General features: G+C 41.6%; 1 protein-coding gene across 1 annotated transcript in view; it reads right to left on the bottom strand.

Moving 5' to 3' along the window:
• Nucleotides 1-13,454, bottom strand: part of FASN (fatty acid synthase) — a 41,695-nt gene that overhangs the window by 1,946 nt on the left and 26,295 nt on the right. Inside the window, exons 24-42 of the mRNA XM_005530620.3 lie at nt 13,080-13,244; nt 12,761-12,879; nt 12,502-12,656; nt 11,960-12,163; nt 10,754-10,904; nt 10,090-10,268; nt 9,426-9,545; nt 9,161-9,283; nt 8,133-8,356; nt 7,604-7,805; nt 6,436-6,587; nt 5,845-5,936; nt 5,538-5,689; nt 5,006-5,248; nt 3,287-3,475; nt 2,558-2,785; nt 1,942-2,162; nt 1,316-1,414; nt 935-1,186 (exon numbers count right to left, since the gene is read on the bottom strand). Coding sequence (XP_005530677.1) covers nt 935-1,186; nt 1,316-1,414; nt 1,942-2,162; nt 2,558-2,785; nt 3,287-3,475; nt 5,006-5,248; nt 5,538-5,689; nt 5,845-5,936; nt 6,436-6,587; nt 7,604-7,805; nt 8,133-8,356; nt 9,161-9,283; nt 9,426-9,545; nt 10,090-10,268; nt 10,754-10,904; nt 11,960-12,163; nt 12,502-12,656; nt 12,761-12,879; nt 13,080-13,244 — 3,270 coding nt within the window. The remainder of the gene's footprint in view (nt 1-934; nt 1,187-1,315; nt 1,415-1,941; nt 2,163-2,557; nt 2,786-3,286; nt 3,476-5,005; nt 5,249-5,537; nt 5,690-5,844; nt 5,937-6,435; nt 6,588-7,603; nt 7,806-8,132; nt 8,357-9,160; nt 9,284-9,425; nt 9,546-10,089; nt 10,269-10,753; nt 10,905-11,959; nt 12,164-12,501; nt 12,657-12,760; nt 12,880-13,079; nt 13,245-13,454) is intronic.

The raw sequence follows: 13,454 nt of genomic DNA, 5'->3' as shown, positions 1-13,454 counted from the left end.
ATTTTCACAGATCTGTGGGGCACTGTTTGGAACCAGTGTTTTAAAGCACAATAGGCTGATAGCCTGACAGGTGATTCACTCAAATATAAACTGGGCAGGAAGTTAACCAACCTAGTACCAAAAGAATAATTTACCTACAATATCAAAGAATGAATGAATGATAAAGTAGCTACTTCCAAGCCCTTAACTAAACCAAATAAACACCCTCTCCTCACCATCTTCCTCCCACAACCAGAAGGTCATTATGTAACCTCAATAACATGTAAGTTAGCCTGGAATCAATAATGACTAAATTAGATGTCTGAAAGGATAGGAGATGCCAGAAGCAGGAAGGGAATTCTGAAATCACTTAATTTTCCCTGGTATTTGCACCAACTTAAGCCTTGTATGTGAGCAGGGGCTAAAGAACAGTGACCTTATCTGGACTGCAGGCCAAACCCCAACCTTTTTTAGCCCACAAGAAACCCACTTCTAACTACTAGCTTCTAAGTGAAAAAAACGTAACTGAGAAAAAGTTGCCTTTATTGTCAGAAGACTGACACCTGGTCTTCAGAAAGATGCCCTCATTCAGTAAACTAACTTTAGGGTCTACAGTAAAAAGAGACTGAAAGTTGCTCTCTTTTAACATAGTTATTATCCAAAGTCCTTCTAGAGAGCAGCAAGAATCAGCTACAGAAAACACCTATCTACCTAGAAAAAAATCCTATATACAGGCAAAACTTACTAGTCCTCACTACCTACAGGAAATGCTTGGAACCAATCAACTCATTTGCTTTTGGAGACTTCTATTCTTGTTAGAGCACAACAACTACAGAGCAATAATTTCTTTAAGGTTGGTCTTGTCCTTTTTTTCTCAGTAAGGATGATTTCCCATACTTTGGCTTCCCCAAATATCAAAAGAAGCCCAACAGACACCAGTGGGCCTGAGACTGACCTCTGAGAGTTTATAGTCTCTACCCAGACCTTCCTCGTATTCATTGTGAGACTTCGCCCGCATCAGTGTCACGTTCCCATGATACTTGGAGTCTGGTATATACTTGTCAGCAGCCTTCAGCTTATGGTAAAATGAAGTAGCAGCAAAGCTGAGTGCTTCACGATTGATGTTCGTATGAATCTCAGTTATGAGATCTACAGCAGCATTCACACGAGCCTCCAGATCCTTCAGGGGCAGAAGAACCTCCAGCAGCTGGAAATATTAATATTTTTTTCCACATTAGTCTCAACAGCTGAGAATCCATCTCCATTTAACAAAAAAACATACACAGCCTCTTGTGCAATGTCAAGATATATAGATCTTGAAAATAAGAAACATTACCTTATTGTATTCAGTGCCTGTAAATTGCTGAACGAAGGCACACAATGCTTCAGTCTCCAGTGCAGCCTCATTTCCTTGGGTCAGTTTGGCCCTGTAGCTCTGGAAGAGAGAATACAGTGTGAACGTGAGAGGGATGTGCCTGATATTAAAAGTCAGATAAAAACAATTACAGAACCAAAGGTGTGAACTGGAAAAAAAAGGAAGGGGGGAAATCCCTTCAGGATGGATTAGAAAGCAAATCCACAGGTGGCAATTGCCAAGAGCCTAGTATTCTCTAATGTATAATGAAAATGAAAGGGAAGCCTTAAGCAAGGTTTCCTCGCACCACCACAAGAGGATCTTGACTTGCACGCACCAGGATCTTCCAGAAGACATACTAATATTATGATTTATCATAGCAAGAGCAACGTTTCTGCCTGAACTCTCGCCATTTAAGGACCACCTCTCATGTGCTTTTACCCTTCTGTCATCTCTTAAGTATCCAATGTCTACAGCTGTCTTCCAAAATACCTGTGAATTAAAGTCTGTCTGCTTTTCAGATTGCTCGTATCTAGAACAGTAAGTATTGAGAAAAAGGAGCCCTGATGATGGTCCCCAGAAAAAAAGATTCTCTTTGTGCCCCTTACCTGGGTATATGCTGCCACAAAGGAATGAGACCCATCAAAAAGGAATAAACTGTTGAGTGCATGGGAAGCATTTTGTTGCGCTTGCAGCTGGGAACACATTTCAAAGGCTACACAGGCGCCAAAAGAGTATCCAGCAATGCGGTAAGGTCCTTCAGGCTGTATCTGCTTCATGCAGTCAATGTAATAGGCTGCCAGGCTTTGGATGCTGTCCAAAGGAGCGGCTAGAAACAAGGAAGTGAGTTAGAAAGACTGGTGAAAAGACATTGGCAGAGACAAATATGTTCTCATGCACTCAGAAACAATCCTGTTGGAAACATTCAGGTTACCTTGCAGGTAAATTACTAAATTATGGTTAACAACTTGCATTCAGGACAAGTAATAGTTATATTCCTGCTTTTCAAGGACAGGTTGAACAGGATGCTTTGACTTTTGCATACATACACTCTCCAATTTCATCTTCTCGATACTGGGGATATTTGACATGACCCTCTGCAGACTAATAGGCCTGACACTTGTTCCTCCAAATTTAGTAGTCTAAAAAAAAAGCCTTCTCTAAAAGCAACCATAGTTCAGAATGTTATGTTTGCAAACTCGAGATGCTGAAGAACTGAGATACCTTTTGTGCACTGGAGACCATAGCAGGGCATGTGAAGTCTGGAGGCCAGAGTGTAGAAAACTGCAATGGATCCTTCAATGGGGTGAACAAGGAAAAGAGGGCGCTCCATGCTCTGAACTTCATTGAGACGAGTGATTGTTGGCCCTTCTGGGTTCACCAGTAAGTTGTTCAAATCTAGTTTTGGAGGTTCGCCTGGGCCTGTCTTCATCAGTGGGGATGACTTCAGCTCTTTGAAGGAAAGCACACCAGACAAACCCAATTAGCTTCAGGGTCAGTCTTGGTGATATAGCCATAGTTCTAAAGGACAACCTCAGGGCTGCCCTAGATTAGCCTGTTGCCTCAGTACATCATCAGGTCATAGACACAGGGTTTTTCCTACTGTCAGTTGCTTTGCAGCAACTGCAGATACTTTTAGTTTCCTATAGTATGGCATTACATTGTTTATTCCCCAGACAAGTAAAAGGTCTCAAATTGAATCCCACACACAGCTGCATAACAGTACTCATGCATGCAGCTGCTAGCCAAGCACAAGCACTTGCCTTGCTCATACACCCTGCTCCCAGTAGTCAATACACTTCTGTGACATGTCTGTCACTTAAAAGCTATTCAATTATAACTTTATTTCATGATCTGGCAGAGGTTTATGTCACTAGAGATGAAATCAACAGATTGGGAGCTTAATTATTTGGACTCAGGTAACTGGTAGCAGCCCTAATCCAGACACTTTACCCTCTGCTGTCCTGGACTTGGAAGAAAGTTCACGCAGTTTGTTGATCGTAAGGAGTCGAATTTCTCTCATGGTCATAACGATGTCATAGTCTCGCTCCAGCGTCTGGCGCACCTCCACACCCATCAAGGAATCCAAGCCCAAGTCAGCCAAGGAACTCTCAGCATTCAGACTACTCACATCACGGACCCCTGAGAACAAAAGAGCATACTAGCAAAAGGCCAATTCCTTTTCAGCTCTGGGCCTCTCTCTAGCAGCCTTCTTCACTTTCTTCTTTCTCCTAAAATCTCAGAGCTGCAGTTTACCTTCCAGGATCATCTAATACTTTCATAAATCACTTCTTCTACAACCCCCACCTTTGTCATATGGGATCTAGTATTTAAGAGTACGTATTAAATGTGTACAGATTTATGACAGGGGATACATCAATCCCAGCTATATAGCTGTGAATATTTTCACATCAGCTCTAGACCAAATACAGAACAGTCAGTCAGCTAGACAGATTCCACACACTGGAGGCTCCAATTGAAACTGCAGTCCTAGACCTAATGCAACTAATCCTCAGCTACAACGAGATCAAAGTTATCCGTATCTGTGATGGTTGACTGCAATACTTGATGCCTACGGCACTGGAAGAAGAGGTGATACATTTAGGCTTCATTTGTCTTTTCCTCTTCAATTTTCACACTGTTCAAACTCTTACCCTTTCCTTACCTGTAAAAGGCCTCTCACAATAACACCTGCATCTACAGCTCTTTGTCTCCTCCTCCACCTTGTGCTCCCTCATGTTAGGGCTTTCCCCCTGTTAGGCTTCATTACTAGCTCCTCCCTTTGTTGCTTTCATACTCTGTTCTTCCAGACTAACCCTATAGCTGATGTGGTTTCCCAAACCCTTTCTGATCGCTTCTAAAAGCCACATCTGCTCTGAGAGATCAGATTTGCTGTCTTTTTGGAAGATTTATCTTGCAAGATCTGCACACAACTCCTTAAGTAACACTCAGGAGACTGCCTTTCATTTATCAGTACCTTTTCTGGTAGAAAACAAAGGCTCAATAGACATTTCTGCCTGCAAAACAGATAACTGAAGTGGATAGTAGTAGATAGAGTTGACAGCAATTATTCACTACCAACACAAAAATAAGAGACACAATGGTAAGAAGGAGAATCAAGACAGACAGAAGGACATGGTACTTGTAATGCATAATTAATTATGGTTATTAGATGTTCACATGGGATGACAGACAGAGCTGGTAGGTGAATACACTACCAGTTAAGCAGTAAGTAGAGAAAAGCTACTTTTTGTGGCATGGGGACATAAGAGGAATGTTTGAAAGCTGGAATAGTACTCAGAAAGTTAGTTATGTATTTGCTGTCTCATGTGCTGTCCCAGAATTTTGCTCTTGGGAACTGTTCTTGTTGATTCTCCACTTGGAGAAAGTGTACCAGTTCACTCTAAATAAAACCCCGAGCACTGGAGTATATATGCATATCTATGTAAACACGGTAACAGAGAAAACCCCATACAAGAAACAGTCATTATTTGAGAGAAGAAGCAGTGTAAAGGGAAAAAAAAAAAGCAAACAGTCTCACAAAAGCAACATTGCCACACCGCAGGAGATCAGGAAGAGACGCTGAACAGAGCACCTACAGCAGCACCACTGCTTTCCAAAAGTAATGAGAGAGTGGGCTCTGTCCAGTAGTGCTTGAGTGACAGCACTTACCCAGGATGTGAGCAACAGCTTCTACAAGATCCCGCTGGCTACCTCCTTCAGCTTTCACTGAGACCTTCTCTGCTAGGACAAAACTAGACATGACAGGATGAGGTTGGTTCAGGAAGACATCAAGCACCTCCAGGCATGAGCTCATTTGTTGCGGAATCGTTCCTCCCACGACAATGTCTTTATTTCCCATTGTCTTCATCAAGATACCCACATCACCAATGGCTCCCCACTGGATTGCCAGGCCTGGAGAAGAAATTAGAACACACTAAGCAGCTAACTAAAGCACATGGCAGCAACAGGAGTGAGTTAATAAAAGAGGGACTTAATAATGAGCTATGCTAAGGCCTGCATTTCCTCGGTACTGTTAAACAGTCAGTATTCATGCACACATGAATGACTCAGGGTAACATCTAGGAGTGGGAAACAGCCTTCAACTATCACTCCAGATAAGTGCACAGGTTTCTGGCGAGCTGGTCCTCACCTGGATATTTGCAAGATAGTTTATACTGTGCAATGAGTAAAGTCATCTTACCTGGGAGTCCATCATGACATCGCTGCTCACAGATACGCTCCATAGTAGAATTGGCAAAGCCATAATTACTTTGCCCAGCATTTCCTCTTCCACAGCTTACAGAGGAGAACACAACAAAATAGTCCAGGTCTGGACACTTCTTACGAGTTACCCTTGAAGCAGAGCAAGAGAAGGAGAGAGAAGCCCCATCAGAAAAACCTGCTAACTGTATTACTGTTGAAGGCTAGTGCAAGACTAAAACAACTAAGTTTGAGAAGTTCCATGACTTTAAAAGCATTTCTTATTTGTCCCTGCTACAGACACTTACCAATCCAAATGAAGAGTGCCTGAATACTTTGGCTTGTTGACCTCCCCGAATAATTCTGGGGTCTGATTTTCAATCATGCCATCTCTAAGGACCTATGGTGGGGATTGGGGAGAGGAATTAAAAAAGAAAATGTCATTTCAGTATCTTCAGTTTCTCTGTTTAAATATGCCACGTGGCTTGAGATATGAGAGGATATTGCTACACAATGTATTTTTGTAACTTCACAGTACAGACATATCCTGAATATCCCAAAATATGACAAAATGGCTTTTGCCAAGTCTGCTTTTTTCAACATTTTTTCTGTATTGACACTAGAAATTCTGCCAAGTTCTACATGGGATTTTTCTTGTCCACAGGAGTCTAGGGCAACAGACTTCCCACAGAACTCAACTCGGTGGCCAAATACTGTTGCTTCTTAGGTCAAGGGAACAGACCCATAAGCCTTTAGTCAGCAGGTAAGACCAAAGCATAGAGTCCTTTGAAATACAGAGAACTTAGCTAAAATTGTATGAATTGTATGACTGCTTTTAGCAAAAAAGTCACGTGAATGGATGTTGCCTCTTAAAAGTTCTGAGCATTTTTGGCACTTACCACAGCCAAATTAAAGATGCCTCCAACTGGTCCAAGCTGCAGAGCTTCTTCTATCAATAGCTGTGTTCCTTCTAGTGTTCCAATATCACTGGTAGATACCAACACTTTGATTCCCAGTGCCTTCCACTCTCTAACACGTTTAGCCTGGTAGCCTAAAAAAAATAAAGGTGGACAGTGCCTGGGATGAAGCATTCCAACCATAAGGCTTTGGTGAAGCCGTTCTTTTATGCTTTTCTGACTAGATAGGGACTGAATAGCTAAATAATTCTTGATTCAGCTACAAGATAAAAATTGGACAAAATTTGAACAGTAGCTAGAAATCATTTGAATTTCAGAAATTCTAAATAGATGAAGTGGAGAACGGGAGGGAGGGAGGCAGGCAGGCAGGCAGGAAGGGTGAAATGAACAAAAATTTGGGTACTGAGATTGGGAAAATTGGCTAGAGTAGAGCAAAGCAACAGATGATAGTTGCACAGCCAGAACTTGAGAAATAGTATTTGACCTATGTTTTTACACACAAGTGGTGTGATTGTGAACTTGCCAAAAGAAATAAAAAACATGTTGAGACAGAGAGAAGTTGTGTTATGACTGAATTTGTATGAAGAAATGAAGACTATCAGTGATAAAAATCTTAATGCTGCCATTATAATCAAACTAATGCCTTAAATATGAGTAAAAATGTTCATGGATGCTATCAGATAGTAAGGTCCATTTTTACAGATGAGCTATCTAAGGAGCAAGAGTGAGCATCCACACATGTAACTTGAGGGGCAAAGTATCTAACAAGGAGTTTTTAGGCCTTTCCTTGTGGCATGTGATCCAACATGCTACAGCCAGTGGACAAGTCAGTGAGTTAGCTAGACTTCGCAGAGGGCATAAAGGTAAAAGAAAGGCTACAGAAAAAAACCCTGTATAAGAGAGGAAATGGGTTGATAGAATTAGGAAGCATAAAAGCAGGAAAGTATTAGTTGGAAGAAAGGGTCAAGCTAAAAGATAGTTTCTCCTTTACAATAAAGGAGACAACTGCTTGAAGTGACATAATACAGGAAGGGAAAGGAAAGAGATCAAGACATTGTTAGTCATCAACAGGACCCTTAAGGAGAAAACTACGAACTGATGTCTGTTGAAATGCAGTCATGTTCCCTGTTCCCTTGCAATTTTTGCTTACCAGTTCGTATGCCAGAACGAGATGTCAGTATAATTTTCTGTGCTCCTCTCTCAACTAGCCACTGTGCCAACTCCAGCCCAAATCCTCCTAGGCCCCCGGTGATGATGTAGGACTTGGTAGGTGGGCAGGAGGTTCGGGAGATTGCGGAGATTTTAACTGGTTCAGACTTTCTTAAAGGATACTCCTTTTCCTCTTCTTGGACCTTCCCCCACAAAAAAAACCACACCAACCAACCAAAAACCAGTAACAACAAACACACACACACACAAAAGAAAAAGGTAGTTATAATCAGATAATCAGACACATAATGCATCTCTTATCTTTCCATGCTATACTCCTCCAGTCAATGGGAATGAAACTTGTAGAACCAGTGCCAGACTTGACAGTTACAATTGTGACAGTGTCAGCCATAAAAATTGACCCTGTGCTGCCCTACTCATAGAACTTCAACTCAAAATGGATCAAAATAACCAATAGTCACCAGAGGATGGCCAGATGCATTACAGAATCAAAATCATTGTCTCATTACCTTGATCATAACTTTGCCAATATGTTTTCCTTGTGCCATGAATCTGAAGGCAGCTTCGACCTCTTCTTTGTTGAAGACTGTACTCTTCAGGGGCTTTACTACACCATCTCTTATGCCTTTCTTCAATAACTCTGATACTACTTCCCACTCTTGGTTTCCCTCATCGAATATTGAATCTAGCAGGATCCCATGAAATGCCACATTCTTGAGGAAGAGAGACATTCCTAAAAAAAGCAACTAGGTTATGACCTGACGCTGCTGACTTTTCAAAATGGAGCCTATCATCTGCTTCAGAAACATTTCTGGGCAGGTCACAGGAATAAAGCAGTCAGATGCTTGAATTCTACATTTTCCAAACTCATTCTTGCATATGGCCTCCAATACATAACGTTATGTTGTTCTCTTACAAGCAGACCAGTTTCACAGAAACTCTACTCCAAAAAATTGTGTGTTGAGAGGACAGGCTACATCATGGTCAGTCTGGTATTTAAAAGGACATTTTTTCGGTCTAGTGACACCTGAGTTAGAGTCACGGGGGAACTAGAATCCTACATCCATCACGTCTCTCTCCACAGGAGACTCTTCCTCATAGCAAGGTTTTCCAACATGATAGGATCTTTTGAAATTTAATTAGAATAAGGAAGCGGGCTGTTGCGCTATGTGCCATCATTCTATAACAGGAGAACATTGCTGTAATTTTTCACTAACATCACCTTACAATATACAAAATTTTTTTCCCATCCAAGAGAAATTAGGGTTATCTTGCCCTGTGCCTTCAGAACTGGTAGATGCTGTTAACTGCCTTGAGAGACAAGAGGCCTTGCAGAGGGGTCTGGATAGACTGGAACACTGAGCAATAATCAGTGATATAAAATTTAACAAATGCCAATTGTGCACTTGAGACCAAGTAAACCAGACACAAGTATAAATTGTGGGGAGGCTGGAGAGCTGTCCTGCAGAAAAGGACCTGGGGGTGCTAGGCAGCAGCTAAAACCAAATGAGAGGTGTTTCTCAATGCCCTATCTTACCAAGACGACTGTTGTTAGACAGATCAAATTTGCCTATTTCCAAGAAACGCCCATGTCGAGCAAGACAACGCAAACTGGCTTGGAGCTTCTCTTCTGCCAAGGAATTTAACACGAGGTTGACACCTGCAATGAAAGGAGAGGCACCTTCTTAACTCTGCAGAGAGCCTAACCCTGTCTTCTGGCGACTCACTGTCTTTAGAATGCACAGCTGCATAATGTGGCTTTGCTGACTAAAAAAAAAGGAAAAATGATTCTTGAACTTCACCTTTTCCGTTGGTAATTCGAAGGATATGTTGCTCAAAGGTAGTATCTCTGGAGCTGGAAAAGCTATTAGCATCTAGCTCTGGGAATCTTGCTTGGAGATACTTACGTTTCTCAGTGGAACCTGGAAGTAGGAGACAGGTTGAAAGAGGTCACTAATTTCATTTTTATGATGAAACAGCCCATTTTCTGCTGCACATCTTTCCCCCAAGTACTGTTAAGTATGAGAAGCCATCTCCAAGCTTTCAGTCTCTCAAGATGTCAGACTTTAAGACAAAGGCTGTCTGGTTGCTACTGCTCATTTATGAGATAGAACAAGGACCAGAAACAGATCAGAGCCTTTCAGTGGACAGGCATTGGATTCATATTACTAAATTTAAAATGAGGAAGCGATGTTTTTCTTCCACACTTTTGATTATACAGTGTACAAAGACAGATAAATTTAATTGTGGTGTGGAATTTTCAAGCACAGAGTAGTAGCTGTATTTACAGTGTAACTGTTCCCATCCTGGAAACTAGATCAAAGCTACAGCAGATCATTTTGGGGGGAGGAAATAAGTATATACCTAAATAGGTATAGATGCTTACATATGCATACACACACATGCTTCCTCTATTTATTATTTATAACCTATTTCTCCCCATGACTTTGGGCCCTCAGTACTCACCTACAGTAGCAAAGACACGGCAGCCCATGCTCAGGGCAATGGCAATGGCTGCTTGGCCCACACCTCCTGAGCCAGAGTGAATAAGGATACTCTCACCCTTCTTCATACCACCTCGAACCACCAAAGCATAATAAGCAGTGGCATAAACCACAGGCACTGAAGCTGCTTCTTCCAGAGTCCTAAGGAGCAAAGTGGAAGAGCTATCTTTAGCCTTGGGAAAGACTACTAGATTCTCCTGACAAAACATGCCTTTCTGCAACAGAAAGGTTCTGTCACTGAGACAGATAAGAAAGTGTAAGTGGTTGCCGATCATACAGCAAACTACCACAGCTGCCAAGCACGGCCAAGTTTCATCATTCTGCAAAAATACTTCAGTAACTAACCAGTAACATAGCCAACACTGATATCCCAGTGTATACTGAAACGGGTGAAGCTAAGAGCCCAAAAAAAGATGAGAACCTTGTGCAAGCCACTGTACAAAAATTAGTGCTGAACTCCTGCAGTGAATCTAATCCAAAATCTTACAGTTGCCTGGGACACTATAGCGCTGTTAACACTTCCCAGAGGGGACGCTACCTATTGTGCAGCACTTAGGTTTGATCACGTCTGTCACCAGCCCCAGGCAGGAAGGCAAATCTTAACCAGAAAACAAAAGTTGACCTACCAGTTTTCAGGCACCTCCCACAGAAACTTCTTCTCACAGTCTACCACTGTGGCCAGTCCCTTTGCTGGCAGCAATCCCATCACTCTTCTTCCAGCCAGGTCCCGTCCTGAGAACTCCATGCCCAGCATGCATTGCTGCAAAGCCCAGTTACCTGAAAGAACATTACTACCTTTTACAAAAAAATTCTCTTCTAAAATTTCTTTACCATAGCAGCAGTCCCTGAATGTCTAAACTCCAGACAGGAAGAGCGCTGGCATTTGTCTATTCTGTGCACAGTTCATAAGTTGCCATAGTTAATGTCTCACTCCAAGAGCAGCGGAAAAGGACTTGGTCTCATTAAATCTAAAGTATTTATTCTTGATGATATTGCTTTAGTTTTCAGTTTTATCTGAGTAATTTCATAAAAACATCTTGTTTCAGAGGCAATTCTGTCCCTCAGAAAAAGAATGATACATAAACTAGAAAGGATGATCACTGCAAAAATATACTGTGAAGTATGAATTTTTGCTAAGTCACATTTTAGGCAGACACTAATGTCAATCATAGAATCATAGAATGCTTTGTGTTGGAAGGGACCTTAAAGATCATTTACTTCCAACCTTTGGCCATGGGCAGGGGCACCTTCCATTATGCCAGGTGGTTCAGTCATGAACAGGAGCCCAGTCTTACTCAAATTACTAAGTTTTTACATATTCCATCCCCTCTCTTTTAAATAAATATTTTAAAATAATTTCATAGACATTACATTAATTGTTAACTCACTATGAAGCAAGGTAATACCACCTCCATTTTGTAAACAGGCAATTACTTCATTGTGCATTTTTCTTCCCTGAAATCCAAGCATGTCCAACCACATGGCAGCATGAAACTTCAACATTCTCACCTTGGTATTTACCATGCCCATCTCTGGAACCTCCATCAACTTGTTTTACCCCACACTTGGTATCTATGCAATGTGGCAAAGCAACATTTCTCAGAGCAGAGTTTGTTAATTGTGCAATATAAAAAAAAAATGGAACTGTAACTGGAAGTAGAACTTGGGAACTTCTGGTGTACAGCCCTGCAGCAAGGCTGTACTTCCTTCTCAAAAGCGTGCTTTCTGGCATACTGACATGCAATCTTGCCAGTGCAAAACTAACAATCAAGAGATTAATTCTAGAACACCAATACATAAATACATTTCCTTCTAGTGTAACTTTAACTCACCAGGGATAGCATCTGGAGAAAGCTTCCCCGTAGCCAGCATAATGTCCCGGAAGTTGAGAGACGCATAATAGACTTTGCAGAGTAAAACATTGGGATTAGTTGTGTGGAAGTGTCGAAGTGGGGAGACAATCCAGCGAAGAGATGAGAGATCTCCACGAGTTAGCACATTTACATAGGCATATTCTGTCAGCTCCTGAGGTTGTGCTGCAGAAGAAGGAACAGTAAAAATTTACACACATTAACAGAGGTTTGTGCTTTCCAAAATGAATAAATTCCTTGTGCAATTTCCACCACCTCCTCCATTTGCTTATCCAGAGAGCCCTTTCTTGCTTTGCAATACTACGGATGGCCTAAAATAGACTATCCTTCCGCCTGGCACCACAGTGTGCTGTTCACTTTGAGCTGGAGCAGAAGAATTCAAAACTCTTCATTAAAAATAATAATAAAGGGTAACTGTGGGAACAATAACTACTCATTTTCTATTAAAAAATTCATTCAGATTCAAGGATTTGCAAGCGATCCTTAGCCCTCAAAGGCTGTACCTTGCTGCAATGGGAGATGCCTGAAGGAGCCCCACTTGCCATCACGATACACATTCATCACCAGGTCCTTCTGAACAATCTTCTGCATCTCCAGGGAAGAAAGACTTGTGGGTGGGACAGCAGATGAAGGGTTCAAGTTGGAAATGAACACACACCTGAAGACAAGAGTTGTCATTTTGTTTGTTTTGCTATAGGCCTGAGAAGCAGCTAACACAAATATCTCATCTCCCAAATGTGACGCAAGGGCATGCTTACATACCTGATTCGGTGGCCTTCTGCTTCAAGGCGAAGGCAGTTCACCATTCCCAAAATTCCTGAGTTCGCACAACTGGTGGCAGTCAACCACACAGGTTTCTCTGACGGGTCAGCCAAGACCTCCTACAAGACACACCCCAAAATGTTTTACTAGGAACCATGAAGAAAATAGCCCACATATCCCTTGGCAGAGATTAGTAACTTCTATTTTATTAAAAGTAGCTGAACACACACATATATTCTTCTTTTAACACTCCTAAATATCTCACTTAGAAAGAATAATGATTTGGAAATTCAGATACCTAGGACACAGGAATTCTCACCTTTAAGGATTCAACCCACTTATAGTTCGCCTCATCTACTGGCAGAAAAACGGGTGTTTTGACAGAGGCTTGTCGACGACACAGGAAAATAACTGAGCCAAAGAATGACTTCTTCATGGCAACAAGATTCAATGAAGCTTTGCTGAATAAGTCTTCCCACTGTGCCTGTCAAATCAGGCAAAGCAACAAATTAACAGCAAAGTCAAAAGTCAAATTTTCAGTCTTTTTCTTGAAAGCTTACTCTGTACTGTCTCAGTACAAATACAAGTCTGATTAACATAACAGTGTTTTATCCACATCTAGACTACTCTTTTTTCCCTAAGGGATCTTCCAAAAGTGGGAGTACAAATATCTCAAAGTCCTGGTAAGGGAATT

The sequence above is a fragment of the Pseudopodoces humilis genome, chromosome 21, assembly GCF_049639895.1.
Source record: "Pseudopodoces humilis isolate 2021_Gansu_Grassland_sample_001 chromosome 21, ASM4963989v1, whole genome shotgun sequence".
NCBI lineage: Eukaryota > Metazoa > Chordata > Aves > Passeriformes > Paridae > Pseudopodoces > Pseudopodoces humilis.
Note: the sequence above shows the minus strand (reverse complement) of the source record. Positions and strands in the feature narration are given on the sequence as shown.